Raw genomic sequence first — 17,727 nt, forward strand, 5'->3', positions numbered from 1 at the left:
TCCCCTGATTTCTTCTCTCTGTCTGTGCTGTGGTCTACTGTGCTTTTGTCTAGGGTGTGGGCAGACCTAAAGCTCAGGGCTAAGTGACTATATGCAGTTGGACAGGTTTAATGATGCATTGTCTATGCTCCTCCACACCTTTCAGTCCTCCTCTGGCCCAGGACTGGTCTGCACTGGCTGAGCTCCACCACACACCTCAACGTGCCACCCCTTAGTGTGTGGTAGTTGAGTTACAGGTACAGTATGTCTGAGCAGAGTGTCTTTCAATCCTTGTTAATTGGTGCAGTACCTGCCCTACTGCCCGTGCATTCTTTCACTTTGTGACACATACAGATACTTTGTGTTCAACCTTGTGATTTAAAGTGTCCATTTTAGGTCAATTTTTTAGTTGTGTATCCCTTTGAGGCAATAACTGCATGATATACTGTAGGTGACCAATTGAGCTGACTAAGCTCTTTCTGTAATCATTTGAGATACTTTGTTGCAGCTAGTTTTTGCTCTTTCTTTTCTTAGAGTGTTCTGATTTTAAGTTGTTTTTCTTTAACGTAAAATACTTGCTTAACTGGATTGAAATATTGAAATTGACCTATCCAATCTGAGATTTTCCACTTTTTTTTCTTGTGATGAACACTTTAGGTTCATTGGTTGTATGTTTTGGGTCATTGTGTTGCTTCACCCAATATATATGGGATCAGTTTCTTCTATATAAGCAAACAAAATGTGTTTTAAATGTGTCTATATTTTGCAAATAAAATAAGCTTCAGAATTAATTCTGCTACTGTTACCATTAATTAACTTATCAATACCGACGGGCGTGTCAGAACCTGAGGTGGCCGTTCTTGGCCTGGCTGTGACATTAACTCTTTAATGTAAATCAAAGTTACATTAAACTGAATGTGATGTAAAAGAGTGGAGAAAGACAGAAAGCTCATACAAAACCACAGAATACCACCTTATCAGTGAAGTATGACAGAGGTACTGTACAGTGCAGTAGTTCTGTTTGGTGCTCCAGATTAGTTCTTATTCACAGATAAACCAAGTTAATTTTTTTATTTTTGGAGTGTTTTTAATTTGTTTTTCACTTCGTTGAAGGTTTTAAATCATTTATGTTTGAACCCTGTCCCAGTTTCCAAGTTCCAGATCTGCCTACATTGATGTACAGTATATTAGATGATACAGTAAGTACAATACTGTATGTAACAGAGATAAGCTTAGGGCTATGACTGTATGGAAATTGCAATCATATTGACATGGCAATGACTGTTCTAATTGGCAAGTGTCATGGTGTACTTTCTTCTTTTCCTTTGTCTTTTGTGTTCTTTCTGTTGTTATAACTCAGATTCAGATTTCCCCTACATGACACCTCCACACACCTGCAATTAGCATCTCAGCAACAGCGTATTGATTCAGACTGTGTGAAGATTGTTGTCTGCTGTGCTGATTTCATTTGGGCAGCATGAAGATTTTAAAAAACATGACTGAAAGCAAATGAAAGAAGCAGCTTCGGGAGGAGAGGTTACCTTGAACAGCAGATCCAGACTTCAGAATGAGAACATTTATTTTTTTGGTTTACATTTTCTTGGGACAAGCTATGTCTGTTTAACAGATTTCAGCTGAGTAGTGCTGCAAGAACAAGACTGATTTGGACTAGATGGGGTAAGCCTGATCACTGTGTTAATGTTAAAAAATATGTTGTGCTTGCTCTCCACTGTATAAAGTGCTTTACAGTGATGTTTGTAGGTCTGATTTGCATTGTTTCTTTCCATCTTGACTTCATCGGTGTGTGCTTAGTTTTGGAACTGTTCATTTAAATCTGGTGAATTATTGCCAGTTTTATTGATATTGTAAAGCATACTTTTATTAGTAAGGAAATACTGGTTTGTATGCATGTGAGGTTATTCTCTTTTCTTGTAAAAAACAAATATTGTGGGGTTTTAAGACTATGGCTGGTCACCCATTTGAAGAATCTGGTAAGAATGAAACAGGTTAACAAACAAACAGTCTAAAGAAGCAAACACAAAGATTAATGACATCAGTTAGAAATAGTGATGAACACCGTACAGTATTAGAAACAAAACACTGGAGACACAAGGGTCCCCAGAGGTCCCCCAAGACCAGGGCTGGAAAACAGCAGTAGACTTCAAGAATTTCAAAACAAAATATTGTTGTTTTTCTTATTTCCATAGTGGTCAGCATTACTGCCTTGCAGCACTGGGGTGCAATCTACATGAAGACTTTATTTTCTCCCTGTATTTGTGTGGGTTTTCTCCAGGTGGTCTAGTTTCCTTCCACAGATCAATAACATACTGTACTTGTAAGTAAACTGGCTTCTGGGAACATTGGCCCTATGTGTAAGTGTGTGCATATCTGTGTCTGTGTGTCTTCCCTGTGATGGACTAGAGTTCCATCCACGGTTAACACTGCCTGGCATGCTTTGCTTGTTTAGATAGGCTCCAGTTCCCCATGATCCTGAACTGGAAGCAGTGGGTAGGAAATGGATGGATAATAACAAATACCTAATAAACAGCATATGACGTGTCATACATGACGCAAAACGTCGCACTCAGTCAGGACATACAGTATATTGAATTAGCAGTTTTTGACCCCTTTACAAGACCTGTCCTGTTACAAAGAGCCCTCAGGATTATGACACAATCAAGTCACTTTAACATGGTACTGCTTCTCTACTGGAATCACGCGACATGGCTTCAGTTTTGTGTTAGCCATATTCCTATCTGGCTCTCAGCATTCGCATAGGCCTCTCTCCTTCCTTACTGTCACTGGTGTGGCCACCGAGGTTGGTGAGGGTTGAGAATGAGGACTCCAAGCCCCAGTGCAGTCTGATGCGAGTTGCTCACATCCTTGGGGAATAGGCTTCAGAGAAATGTTGTTACGGCTGCAGCTGGCCTCAATTAACCCCTCATTATCCAATTTCGCTTACACACCCCCTTCCTTCACTATATAAACCCTCATTTCACCCTGGGTCTCTTCTACCTCCTGAGCTCACCTCGCCCTTTCTTCCTAAAAGCCTTTTCTACTTCGTCTGGACTCCTCAGCGTCAACTCTTTGGTTTTGGATTTCTCGCTCTTGTCTCGCCCCTATCGGATTTGTTTCCCTCTCTTCGTGCCTTTTATCCGGACTTGACCCTGCCTGGAAGAGCCGACCACTCTACCTTGTTGTCCACCTTGGATATCTCAGCTTCCGGGCCTCGCCTGGAGACCTGCACAGGGTTCGTAAATAACACTGTTCTTACAGCTGTGGGTGGGACGTTCGACCAGGAAAGGAGAGAAAGAAGGGTAGAGAGGAAAACAGTGGAGTTAGCAGGGACTGAGGAAAGGAGAGAGGAGGAAGGGAGAGGCAGCAGGGAAAAGGGGAGAGGAAGCCAGCACTGTTGTACCAGAGTTCCAGCTTGGGCTGGCAAAATCAGTAGAACTGAAAGAAAAGAGTAGAACTCAAATTAGGAGCAGGGAGACAGCTTTTTTCATGGCGAGGTTGGGGGTGAAGAGTTAACTGTTTTGGAGAGGCGAGAAAGTGACTCCTATCCTGGCTTGGAGAAGGTAATCGGATCGTCAAGCTAAAAAGACCAGCTTGTGTGGGGAGATAAACAGAGATGTAAGAGATGCAGGAGCAACAAAAGCCAGGTTTAGCAATGTCAAGTGTGAGATCTAAAGAGTGTGAGAGCTGTTACCAATTACCATAGCAAGGGAGGTGCCTTGGAACATATTTCTTCAGCGCTCTCAGGAAAATGGAATATGACAGTGAGGCAACAGAAGTACTGCACTGACCTTTTTTTTCTTCAGTCCAGCAGAGGGAAGCACGTCTGAATGTGAGCTGAGTAAGTATTCATTGCTTGTGCAGAGGAAAGCAAGGTGAAAAAAATAATCCTGTGTTGGGTGTTTTAAAGGGAGGATAGTTCCGTCCTTTTCAGTTAAAATGAAAATTGTGTCCTCTGGAAGATTTTTTTTTGTGGCCTTGCAAGGGACTGTAGGACACGCACAGAGCACTTCTTGGGACTTTTTTTTCTTTTTAATTTGGATTGTTTTGTTAAGTTGTCTCTTGCGGATACCTTTTTATTATTTTTTTAGAACTTGATAGTGATACTACGCTTTTTGTAATTGCAAGTATCTATTGGAATAATACAGCAGGTATCGAGTATATGTCTTGTGTTGTTCTGTGGGTATACTGGAGTTTCTGGGAGATCCAGTATGTGGGTAAGAAGGGTTCTATCATTTGTCAAATTGTTAGGTAGCATAATTAGCTTTAGTTCCTCCAAATAGTCACTAATATTGCACAAGCATGAAACATTAGATCATTAATTGAATATTTCAAAAGAAAAAAACATTGAATAGTTCATTATTAATTGTCAATATATTGGGTTGAGAATACACACATTCATGTTTTAGAACAATCTATATGTCACGCCTGACATCCCTCCCTAGAGGGCGCTCCACTACTCCTGTTCTTGTTCCTGTGATTGTTGCTAAGCTCCCCAGGTGTACCCTCTTAGGTGTATTATTTAAAGACCAGCTCCTCCAGTCCTCGGCGCTCATCATTAGGGTAAGATGTCGCGAGGCCCGCCTAGCACCAGGATACCCTACGTCCATCTCCTGAGGGCATAGGCCTGATCCCCGACACCTCCCGCTTCCCGAGCCTGGGGTCAGGAGGATCTCGCCCCGTCACCCTTGGACCTCCATGTTTTGTTTGTTCATGTTTTCCCTCTTACCGGGGGATTTTAACCTTGTCGTGTCCCAGGATGGATTACTCGCTGATGGACTCTCGGACTGTGCCCTGACCTGCCTTTGGACCTGTTTTGATTTGGATGCTATTCTTTGTCTCCCCTGCTCACTGTCTCACGGACTGTCACTATTATTTTGTGCACTATTAAACCCCTGTGTGTTTCCTTTTACCACGCCTCCTGTTTTCTCCAGCTCTTACTGTATCGCATAGGGTCTACTACGAGACCTGGCACGGATCTCAGTCCGTGGCCATAACACTATATTAACCTTTTTCAGTCATTTGCTCATGTTAATTCTTTACTTTTAAATTTTTTACCTTATATTTTCCTTAGTTTCCTAAGCTTAGGAACCATATACAGTCTTTATAAAAGGACGTCTTCAAAACCAATAGTGAAACAGAAATCAGATGATATACTACACTACAGGGAAGTGTATTTACACAGTGTGTAAGGGTGTTGAGGGGGTCTAAAACAGGCTATCCAGCAATGTTGTTGAAACTGATTTGAATGGGCCTCTTCTCAGTTGTAATATTTCTTATGTTCCTTTGAACAAATACAGTGTCCAACACTGATCCTGGAGAGCCAAAGCCATAGTCTTGCAGGTTTGATGGGCTGCTCTAAAGGAGCACAGATGTGGAAAGAATGTTAACGTCTCTAAATTAAATTAATTGATTCAATTAAATAATTCAGAGCTTTGCTGAGACTCAATTAAAACCCAGAAAAAATAGCAATCTTGCTCTTTTTAATTTTTGCTACCATCTTGTGGTATTTGGTTGCTTCTGCGCAACAGTATATTGCGCAATTATATTTAAATTGTCACGTGCAACACAAAGAAGAAATATTTGGTTGACTTAGTTACGGAAAGAGGAAACAACATTTTGTCTTCCCTCTAATCAGAGCACTATCCGCTTGTTTTGCAGTTTTCGTCAATGACCAAAAGAACAAAATCAAGAGATTGATGGATGATACTGTATATAAATGAAATAATATTGCCATTTTACTGTAGTTTGAAAAGATGAACAACTCATATGGAATGGATGTAGAAACGAATGCTCATATTTTTATTGTTTGCTCAAAAAATGTGATTTTCTCAAACCTACAAATATGCCGTGTCCTTAAAATCTGGTTCATATCATTTTGTTTACAGTTCTTTTTATTTTCCAGCACAGTTTAGCTGAAAGAGTAAAATTGGCTCAGGTGCCATTTCTCAATCCCTCTGTCCCACAGTTGTTCACTAAGAAGGAGAGAAGTATTTTGCCTGTGGATAACACAATCAGAGCTTTGACTCTGGTCTGTTCTAGTGTTCAGAATTTAGGGTTGCTGTCCCGGTTCTAGGTCTTACAGACTGAAGCAGGTTTTTCCTAAGATTTGGTTTTATTTTGCTCCATCCACTTTCATCCACATCCACTTTGACAAACCTTTCCAGCCCCCGCTGATGAACAATAGCCCCATAGCATAATGCTATTCCCATCATGCTTGGCAGTAACGATGAAAACACAGTATTTAGGCCAGTTTTGTCTTGTCTGACCACAAAACCTTTTTCTGTGTGTTTAAACCTTTAATTAAATTGCTTTGCAGCAAGCCCCACGCAAGATGAGAGATGGGTTTGTTACTTTGACATATAGACCAATGTAGAGTGACAAGGATATTGTTGACTCATTGACATTTTCTTCCTTCTCAGCCATTGAACACTATAACTTTTTCAAACTTAGTTCTAGCCTCGGAGTGGCATTCCTAACCAGATTCCTCTTTGTCTAGCTGTTCAGTATGGAGTGATAGCCTGGTCTTAGCAGCGTCTGGGTGGTAGGTGATTCTTAACGATCAACATCACCATGCTCAAACGTATATTCAGTGTCACTGAATTTTTTAATACCTTAATTTGATCTGTGCCTTTCTATAGCTTTATCTGTAATTAGTTTTTTTGTAATTTCCCTGGTCTTCACTTATGAATCAGCTTGAAATTCACTGCATCACTGAGGGACCTTACCAGGACTGTCACGACTTGTACCTTCTCCCGTAAACGCCCTGGCATTCCCACGCGTACTAAATTCCACACACTCTCATCCAGGAACTAATTATCCAACCACGTCTCTCTCTCCAATATTTAAACATTCTTCACTGGCTTACCTACGCTCACTATTGAGAAGTCTTCCATAGCTTTCTCTTTTGTGCTCTACTATTCTCGACCCGACCTGGTTCTCCTACTTTTGACTTCGCTCTTGCCTAATGACTTTGATTTGGAATCTTGGATTTACATTTACATTTGCATCGCACAGGTATCCAACTTCTCACCCCTCTCAGAATTCCTGACAAGGACACGTGAAGTAATTCTGAAATCATGTGAACCACTCTTCTTGTACACAAATAGTGCAACAATTTACCTAATTGTTTTGCAGTATCAGGTTTGCAATATCAGAAGGAAAAAATACTTATAAAAACAATATCAGAATCAGAGCCTGTCCTGACAAGCAACAGAAGCAAGGCAGGGTAAACTCTTGACAGTACACTAGTCCATTGCAGGGCAGACAGACCCAAACACATATAGATACAGTATACAGTCACACCAGGAACAGTGTTCCCAGAAGCCAATTAACCTAGCAGTATGTTTTTGAACTATGGGAGGAAACAAGAACACCTAGAGGAAACTCACATGAACAAGGGAGAACACACAGTACAAACTCTACACAGATAGCACCCCAGGTCTGGAATTGAACCCAGGGCCCCAGGGCTGCAAAGCAGCAATACTGACCACTGCGCCACAATGTCACCCGTTTTGATTACTCATTTAACTTTTTTAATCTATATAAGTGCTTAGTTTGAGTATTCTTGTTAATTCACTGAAAACTGTGTTTACTGTACATCATTTTTAAATCAATAAATTGGGACATCACTGAAAGGGTCTGATAACTTGTGCATGATAGTATAGGCCTGAGGCTAATAGAAGAGATTATAGAGTTAGTTATTACATTGATCTGATATCTGACAACTGACAATATGAGAATTGCCAATTGTCCTCTGATTATTAGTTTTTATTTTGCGTATTGTTGAAGCATATTGTTGATTAGGGACTATGACTGATGAGCTGTGTCATAAAGCAACTGGTGAATTTTTTCCAACAACTGCTAGCAGAAGATTGTCAGTTCTATTTAATGGGGCTTACGTTTCTCACAACACTAATGACATTTGAAAATGCTGGGAAATTGTCTTGGTACTGCCATAGAAGGGATTAATATGTTTCAAACCAACAGGTATGAGAAATGTAATGGAATTTGTTCAGCATTGCTAGATGAGATTTTCCATCTTACTCTTTAAGTCTTATCTTACACTTGTCCAGTATCAATTAAGGAAGATAAGAAACATCTATTTGGTGATCTAAACTGATCAAATCACTTTGCAATTTATATCCAGCTTTAGTTTATGCTCTTTATCAAGGACCTGGATACAGATTAAGCAATATGTAAAAGTACATTTGTTCAAAAGATGACGGTACAATGATATTTGAAGAAGTATGTTATCATGAAACAGAGGTCAAAGGTAAGGACATTTTACTGATTGAAACAGCAACCTAGTAGTCTAAGGTTCAGAAGTAGCTTCATATTTAGGAATGAAAATGATATAAAGAAAAAATCGATTTTGTTAAAAAAAAGTGTTACGGATGGCCTGAAAGCAAGCTTCAAATAAAAAAAAACTGACCAGTTGGTTTTGCTGAAAGAAATGGAGCATTTTTGAGAACCTTATATTTTAGACTGAAGAGCAAGCATAGCACATACTTTAATTTTTAATTCAATGGAGCTAATCTTAAAGATGTGACCAAAAGACTTTCCCTCATTAATGCAAGATTTCAAAATAAATTATTCAGATCTTTGCAGTAAAGAAAATATGAAATAAACTGAGATTTTTCTTTCTCACTGAATTTGTGAGAAAAAGAGGGTTCTTCCTCTTTCAATGAATGAATTACATAATTATGAGCTACATAAAATGATATTGGGCTTAACTTTAGATACTCAAGTAAAACTATAATTCCAGTTTTTTGTTTGATAGGTTACACTAGATGTACTGTTAATCCTTCAATAGGGACTTAAAGGCAAACTGTGGTCCCAATGTCTCAGACCGGTTAATGTCGGTAACAAAATAAATTAATTGACGGTATTGCAAAATTGGACAAATTTTGCATTAAGTGTAAAATTGTGAGCTTTTTGAAAGTACTGTATGTTTGCCATGTTTTCTGCAGGCAGAAATTTCTAGTCCCGCCTCAGGCAAGAGAGAGAGGTCACGCAAACTGTGATGTGAAAGCGTCCCTTCCTGCTCATTAGTTGCTGTAAGCAAATGAGAAACATGATCGCCTAACAATATGAATTATTATGACTATATTTTATTTGGTTAGCAGGTTGCTCTTTTTTTTACATACTTAAAACTACAGTAGCTAAAAACATGTTGCCTTGTATTAGTCGGTTTTATTAAATTATTTACTATTAATTTAGTAGCAAAAAATGCTTGGCCTAAAGCATGTTTACAATGTAATAGGCCACTTTCGCATCACCAGAAGTTTTGTTGCATCTTTCTCAATGGCAGACAATGACGGTAATACAGCGCTAATCATACATTGAAACACCATCTTCTGTGATGCGAATTGGAGGGCGTACACAAGTACTTGGTAGTTTAATTGTGGTTTGAAATGCAGTCATCACTGCTGATTCATTATAACTCCAAAATGTAAAAATAGCATTAAATAGACTAGAAAACTCTATAGTCTACGTTGCATTGCTTCTGAACTAGAAAGGGGTTGTTATACAATATGACCTTAACTTTGCCTTTTGAAAAACACTCTACTGTTATACTGTAGTTTCTTACTGACATTTACACTATACTTTTACAAGTGTACACTTTTACACTGACTTTTATACTACAGTATGTGGTAGTTTGTGGATAAACAGGGCTGTAATGGTTATAGTCTAGGAGAACACCTTAAGGGCCATTTTCACAAAGCAGATCAGAGTAAATTGATTAGGTTGTGTCATTTTTCTGTTAATTTCAGGTTGTCTGTTTCTGTGCTTAAGCTATTTGGGAATCCGCATAAAAGTTATTTGCCACATTTACTGTGGTTTATTTATAAACTTTCTCATTCTTGCTCCAATTTCCTGTGAAGAGTTTAATTACATTCATATTAACAGGAAACATTGTTAAAAACACACAAAACATGAAAAGAAAATTAGCAGTTTTTCTATTTAAAATATACCAGTGAGTTAAGAGTGGTGCTGGAATTTGATACCTGTTATTAAAATAATATAGAAAGAATAATAAATGTTTGGAGTTTTTGCTTTCAGGACTGTACAATCCACTCCTTTTCTCATGCAAATAATTGTTATTTTTTTAAAGAGACGTTTTTCTATAAAACAATCAACAATTTTGTAGAGATTAAAAAGAAGGGTAGGTTGTCTAAAAAAGCTGAACACACAAAACCAGGTAATAAAACCTCTAAACAATAATGACCTGTAAGGTCCCAGCAGTGATGTAGACTAAGAGATACAATTCCAATCAAATTACAGTACATAGTGCATACCAAACTCACTCACAGAACTTCTGATGACAACACATGTTGTTGGATAAATAGCATGATCAGAGGAAGACAGTGTGAGACACACATGACAGGGAGACATAGGAAGAAACTGAAAATCAAAATGTTAGGAACCAAACTACTTTTTAGAGAGCACAAATAAATACAGCTCAGTCTGCTAAAATAACTGGTCCTGGACAGCCCCAAACCAGTTTCTCCCAGAAGTCAAAGTAATTTGAATCTCTTGCATTAATACACAGGTTGTATATAATAAGATGAAGATAAAAACAGTAAGCAGAGAATTTGCTATGACATGAATGTGATATTATATGAGGTGACAATGCTGTGCTATAAAAATGCACATATGAAAACAATACAGTGTAATATTTAATACAGTGTAACAATAAGTGTAGAGCAGAGGGGGAAAAAAAGGATATGACCATCTAATGACAATACTGTTATCCTCTCAATTACTTTTATATAAGCTGTTTTGGAAAGTATTGTCTATTAAAACATGTAACTGAAAAGTTACAAAATGAATAAAAGGGTTACTAGATAACTAACAAAAAACATTACATTACAGAATTCTGTGAATTTAAAAAAACACACACATCCATTATATGCAAAACATTGAGCCAACAGGACGTATTGTTTCAATATATGCACTATTACAGTATGTTTACACACCAGCAAGACAAATTACACGACTTCTAAAATACTGCAACACTTTTTTAGTTTAGACCTAAGAATGTATTGTTACTTGTGGTTTGATATGGGACATTTTTATTAAAGCAGACAATTTTCTTTGTATTGTTGTCCACATGCCTGACTTTAAAAGAACCCCAACAGGATGAAAATAATGAAAGGATACAGTGGCTGAGAATTAATTTTTTAACTTTTGCCTGCCTCATTGAAAGGAATTTAAATCACCTGTTGCTAACATTTTTTCAAGTTCTGGACACAAAAGCTCCACTTCAGATATTTAGAAATTTGGATTGAGGGCATGGTACATTTTCTGGAAAAAGTGGACAGAATTTGTGTCCCAGAGTGAACAGAGAAGAGCTTAATGATGGATAGCTTGAAAAATATCTGACTTCTAAAGAATTCCTACAAAGGCCTTCAGTCTTCTTTAATGGATGTTCCACAAAACACTGTAGTCGGAATTCAGCTCTCCTAACATTCTGCAAGCACGCTGTCTATAAATGAACAAGTTCTGACAAATTTAGTGTGGCTGATTGCTTTGCAGGTCCTATCAGTGCTAGCAGCACTTTGCTTCCTTTATTTGCTGAGCAAAGGACAATAAAATGTATGTTGGCAGACTGGGTCATGTGTTCTTGCTCAAATAGCATCTGGTTATCTTTCACAAGGAAACAGCTTTGTATTTAACATGAGAAGCATTTATTAAATGTGCTGCCACACACTGATTATTCTTAATTTATGCAAGCTAAACAGGAGAAAAAAAGAGATCCAATAAATGCATTTTACCTGTATTTGGTAGGATAAGAGATTTTTCTATTTTTCCATATTTTTAAGGTGTACACAGTATACATTTAAACAAAATGTGTCTGTGCTTATTTATTTATAGAATATATATATAATATTTATATTTTAATAGAATATTAAATCTGCTTGGCCTTAACTAAAGACTGAGTTATAGGAACAAAGGGATAATAAAGGGATGAGAAATCTGGGATATTTTAATGTATAATAATTTAAATCGATGGCTTACCATGAGAAGTCTAAAGTGGTTGACATAAAATAATCCCTCCATACTAGTGGTGGTGATAACCATTATTATAGAGGGCTGTAAACTGAGATTTGCTTGAACAAGCACAATTTAGTACTAAGGTTCATCCTTTCAACCTAAAGCAGATAAGACACATTCCCTTCCTAAGTGAAACACAAACCAGACAACAGCTGTGTTAACTATGTTGAAGAGTATTTAAAATCAAGTGACAGGAGGCATTTCTTTACACAAAGGCCTGTGGATGTATGGAACAAACTACCAAGCCATATTATTGAAAACAATACCCTGGCTTCTTTAATAAAATGTCATTACAGTTTTGGATTTCCTTTAAATGAACAATAACATTTCAGCACTAAAATAAATAAAATTGGAAGCTTCTGAGGAATTATAAAGCTGATATTAGCTTCATACTGTAGCCATTAAATGTGGTCCAGAATGTAGCCATTAAATGTGTTACCAGAAGCAGGTAAATGCACAGACTTCCAGAGAATGTGTCAGAAACATGATAATGAATGCACTGTTTTTACTCTGGTACCTTCAAAATAGCTGATTAGATCACTTAAAATATAGTCATTTGTATTTGTTAATTTTAAAGAATTTAAAACGGAAGTTAAAATGTAAATGAAGAAAAACAGACTAGCCTGAGATTTAATGAATCATCAATGTTCATATTGGCACAAAGTATAAATGATGAACCCTTCACGTTGATGATGATGATGAAGATGAAATTAACAGTTAGATATATACTGTACAACTACAGCTGAGTGTCAACTTTTGTTCGGAGCTATATTTATGGATGTACTGTGCGTATAAATATTATCTATAATATACATATTTTAGTTACATGTAGGTTTTGTTGTCTACATATTAATTCCGTAATAATATCAGTGTTATTTGTTTACTGGTGCTATTTCAGTAACTTTATGTGATATACTGTACAGTATATTGCCACTGTCTTTTTTTATATGTAACCATATTTTAAAACACAAATCCAGTGTTTACAAAGCTAACTGCAGTATTATGGTAAAACAGTTTGTTTTTAGACAAGTAAACAGCCTTGTTACACAGCCCGATTTACCAAACTAAAAGGAAATCCATCTCCTAATACGTTAAAATAAGTTTAAAAAAAACATTGAGTGGTCTACTTCTACTCCTATATGCAAAACATTCTTTAAGGATATTTTAAATAAAAGATATTATAAACGATATTTTCTGAATTGCCAGTAGGGGCAAAATAAGCTTATTACTGTTGTAACATCCCAATCACACTTTAAAGTACAGGTCTGTTTTTATTGCGCGTAGACCGGACTACTGATCAAAGTACCTGCTCTCTGTAAGATATTGTTAGAAATCGCTCATGCGCACCCAGATCTACAGCAACAGGCTATTGTGAAAAAAGGCAAGTCGGAGCATAGTGCTATAGACTGGTGAATTTCTTCAGAGTAGCTTGCAGGCACCTGTTAGCACGTCTTATCCTGAAAGCACAGAACCAAATCAAAACTAACAAGCATGGATAAAAACAGCCGTGACAACATTTATGAAACAATTCAAACTGAAAACGACTATGAGACTCCGGATGACCAATACGAAACTCCTAAATATGAGAATATAAATGAAAACAAAAATGACAACCAAGGTGCTGTGTATGAACGTCCAACAGACGTGAAGGATGTAAGCTCCTGCCTTGCGGACCAAACCTACGAGTCATTGCCAGAGATGGATCCTGCGTCTCCTTTGTCCACCGGTTCCCCGGAATACATGGACACTCGACAAACTCCGGATGAGAACAAGCCTCCGTTAATCCAGGGAAGTGAGAAGGAATGCGACGACTCATCCTCGTCTTCTTCCCATCAGGGCGACGACGAGAAGGAAGGGTTTCAGTCTTCAGTGAGAGTCATGAATGAAGACTACGAGTCTTCGTCTCAGCATAGTGAAAATGAGAAAGAGCCATCCGCTTTTCAGACAAATCTGAACGGAGAAAGAGCCCGTTCTGGAAGCTCAAGCTCTTCCCAACAAAGTGAACCCGTGGAACATAACCTGGGTGAAGAAGAAATGGCGAGTCCCACAGAGGTGGAAGAGGACAACGTTGATGACGGGATGCTTATGGCTTACCGATTGCCAACAAAGACCGCCGGGACCGACGAAGTCGATTTCAACAACCATCAAATTTTTGACAACAATAATATTGGGGAGACACACAAAGCGGACCCCGATCAAGCGGAGATCTCGCTCTTTGTGAAGGTAAGGACGCTTCGATAAATTTGGAAACGTATCAGTCTACTGTGTGTCTCAGACTACAAGGATAACCCTTTTCTTCCTTTAGTTTTTTTTCTATACAGAATGAAGAACAACTGTTGTAGCAATTTTGTTTATGCAGCACATATACTGTAGTATAATATATCTGCGCCTTATTGACAGTGATATCTCTTATAGATATCTGTAATTGAGAAATGATGTTCACACTCGTACCCCAGTTAATTCACTGGGAATCTTACCTGGTATTTACTAGGATCAATGAGTCTTCAGTAAACATGGATTATTTTTTGATTAGTTTGTAAATTTTGCAGACAATGTTTACTACACTTAATAACTTAATGCGTTAGTGAATATATTCACTTTATATCAGGTACAGTGTTAACTGATTAGTTGAGATGACTAAGGCACCATATTATTTTAGTGTATAGTGCAAACATATTTGTATTGTATGTAATCAGAATGTCTCTACAGGTATATCCAAGACGTCAGTTTTCAATGTCTTAAAAAGACATCCAGAATTAAAAAAACACATCCAGTTACCTTGTGAAGCAGTTAGGGTTATCAAGGACAATGTAATGATGGGGAAAGTAGTAATAAAATAAGTGATAGGCTTCATATCTGCTCTAAATAATATTTTGTCTAATTCATTTTGCACACCCAGCATGACGGAGCCTCATGTATGCATAAAGTAAAGTAGTATGTGAGAATCATAAAACAGAAAACAGAAGATATAAATTTAAACAATGCTTTTCTAGGAAGTGGAATATTTGAAGATAACCAGAGATCATGCTTCTCATATAGAGCATTTGTTGTGAAACAACTCAGTTTTTTACTGTTACGTAAAAATAACCAATATGCTGAGCTGTGTGTAAGGGATGTTACACTATATTTATGAATTTCCAGTCAAACTAAGCATATTTGCAATGCTTTTGCATAATGCCATAGTTTTAAATGAATATGAAATTCAAAGAAGGACCTCCAAAGTGCATTGAAAACTAATTCCTGAACAAAAGTATTTTTTCTAATATTTCTTGGATTGGGCTCTGGGAGGATTTTAAAAAAACCTACCAGGAATTTTCTTATCATAAAAATAAAATGTTTATTGATCAATTCTCCCTTTACTTAACCTTAGTGTTACAATAGTGATATACTGACATGCATTATTTAAAAAAATATTTCTGGACTCCTGTGGTGAAGGTATTATATACTCTAATTCTAAACTAATTGTGTGTGTGAAAATGGGCTGAAAGCTATGAAAACCACAAACCATCAAATAATTTCTTATTTGGCAACAAAAGTACAATTCTGAGGGTAACAATTTTAAACAAAATAATGTTTAGTCCCATGTCCTACCTCACACAAAACAAACATTAAACAAGGTTCTGATCAGAGAGCTAAAGTTACATATCCAAGTGAAAAGATTAACCTACAGTTCATACTGTCACACTGCAGGGTCTAAGTTTGGTTAGAATTTGAATCCAAAAGACAGAAGCCATTGGTGTTTTGGCAAACGTATGAACATGGAGTGAAATCACACATTTTTTGGTATGAAATTACTGTAAGTGTGCAATTTTCTATTCTGATGTTAATTGGGATTGCATCAACACACTTTTTTGGATCTTAAATATATAGTATGGAGGAATAAAGGGTAAACATTTAGTTATAACGGAACACAGCTCGAAGAAGGCTCCACAGCCGAAACATTGTGTTTCCTTTCTTCTCTTTTAAGCATGGAATAAATCTTTATTTGTTCCATAGCACCCTACGCATGCTGACGCAGCTACCTACAGTACTTGAACTACTAACATGTAGTTATAATGTCTTACTTGCTAATCTATCTTTGAGTAATGTTATCAGAACAGAAATAAATAAAGTGGATATGTGCAGTACTGTATGTATACTTGGAAGTTATAGAATGAGTGCTGTTCCATAAATAAGTTTACAAGGTAGTGCATGACCAAAAAATGTGGTTACCTGAAAGGAATGGGATAGGTGGAGCATTGTAACACAGTCTTCTTTATCATAAAATTACTTGAGCACATAACTTCCTGTGGTAATGCCAAGCATGTTTAAAGTTGTCTGGCCTCCTGCAAATGAGGTACACAGCATGCTTAGTGTGCAAAGGATAGACACAAGCGTAAATTCATCAACAGCTTGTACGGTCTCCATGTCATCTCACAGAAACACAATATGTTGGACATGATGCCGAGCTTTTCGACATTCTGAGTGTTGAGGTGTGAAGAGTTCAGGTCTGCTCTTCCCTTGCTTTGATTTGATCATGCTCAGATGAATTCTGCACCCTTAAGGTGTCTAGGGGGTGATGCCATTTCTGTAATATGCTTAGTGCCACTTAGCCCTGTTATACAAGTGACACCTACAGTGAATGGACATAATGTTTGCTGCATTGAGAGAATGATTAGGAAAGACAGATGCACAAAACCTGCAGTCAATGCAGATAAACTCTGTGTTTCTTAGGGCACAGTGCACTACATGTGTTGTTAGAGCGCTGGAATGTCTGCATAGAGTACTGAAGCAACTCACAGTTATTTTCCAATACACACGGGTGGTGCGTTCTGTTGCTTTGTGCAGATCACGATGAAACAGGGATGTAGGTTCAGATCATCATTATGGGAGAGAAAATGCAAGAGCCTCATGTGACACTGGACCCAGTATCAATGTCTATGAGATGCCCTCTGGTGATGGCAATTTATTACTGAACAAAAGAGTTTTAGTCAATTTGCAATAAATGGGAAAGTCTAGGCTCCAGGAGCTTAGCACACAATTAATCTACAACGGATTTATGCATTGGTGTAAGAGTTCAAGCCTCACCTGTTTGAAGACCATTTGGAAAAGTGTGTGCACAGTGTGCACCATGGCCTTCTTTGTTAAACCTGCAACTATATTTGCATAACCATGGACGCTGTTGTTCCCTTATTTATAGAAACACTCCTGTATTTGCATACTGTCTGTCTGTGTGTCTTGAGTTGTGTCATTAGTTTTTTAATCTGTTTTAACAAAATACAAAGTATTGTCATATTTTGATGTTGAAATGTCAGACTTAAATTTCAAACATGTATAAAATGTCTTGCAATAAATGGCCCTCTGTCCTAGTTTATAGATTATTACTTTACCTGGCAAGCACCACTGAATTATGAACACATCATTTCTGCCTGAAAAAAAGGTTTTGAGGTCCTTTTATGGTGTAGTGAATTTAATATTGAATTTAGATTAACTCCAATGACATTGCAAGCACTGCAAGAAATGTACTTTATAATTTAAAATCATTAAAAAGCCTTCTTACAAATGGTGAAATTCTGCCACAGGTCTGTCAGTCAACGTGGTTTCTTTCAGTTTACAAAATGCATAGAAATGAAGCACAATTCCAGTAAACTTCAGAGTATTGTTTACTTCTTCTGAATTAATAGCTTAAAACAT

The 17,727-nt window shown here is 37.4% G+C and overlaps 1 protein-coding gene and 1 long non-coding RNA gene across 2 annotated transcripts in view; both read left to right on the forward strand.

Moving 5' to 3' along the window:
• Nucleotides 1–879: 879 nt before the first annotated feature.
• LOC148674649 (uncharacterized) lies at nt 880–4,906 on the forward strand. Its single transcript, XR_015935362.1, has 2 exons — nt 880–3,835; nt 4,508–4,906. It is a non-coding gene; the product is annotated as an uncharacterized LOC148674649 (long non-coding RNA).
• Nucleotides 4,907–13,343: 8,437 nt separating this feature from the next.
• The window catches only part of LOC148674650 (chloride intracellular channel protein 5-like), a 45,379-nt gene continuing 40,995 nt past the window's right edge, over nt 13,344–17,727 (forward strand). The window contains exon 1 of the mRNA XM_088624966.1: nt 13,344–14,277. Coding sequence (XP_088481092.1) covers nt 13,546–14,277 — 732 coding nt within the window. The 5' untranslated portion in view covers nt 13,344–13,545. The remainder of the gene's footprint in view (nt 14,278–17,727) is intronic.

Source organism: Lepisosteus platostomus, chromosome 3, assembly GCF_059453375.1.
Source record: "Lepisosteus platostomus isolate fLepPlt1 chromosome 3, fLepPlt1.hap1, whole genome shotgun sequence".
Classification (NCBI taxonomy): domain Eukaryota; kingdom Metazoa; phylum Chordata; class Actinopteri; order Semionotiformes; family Lepisosteidae; genus Lepisosteus; species Lepisosteus platostomus.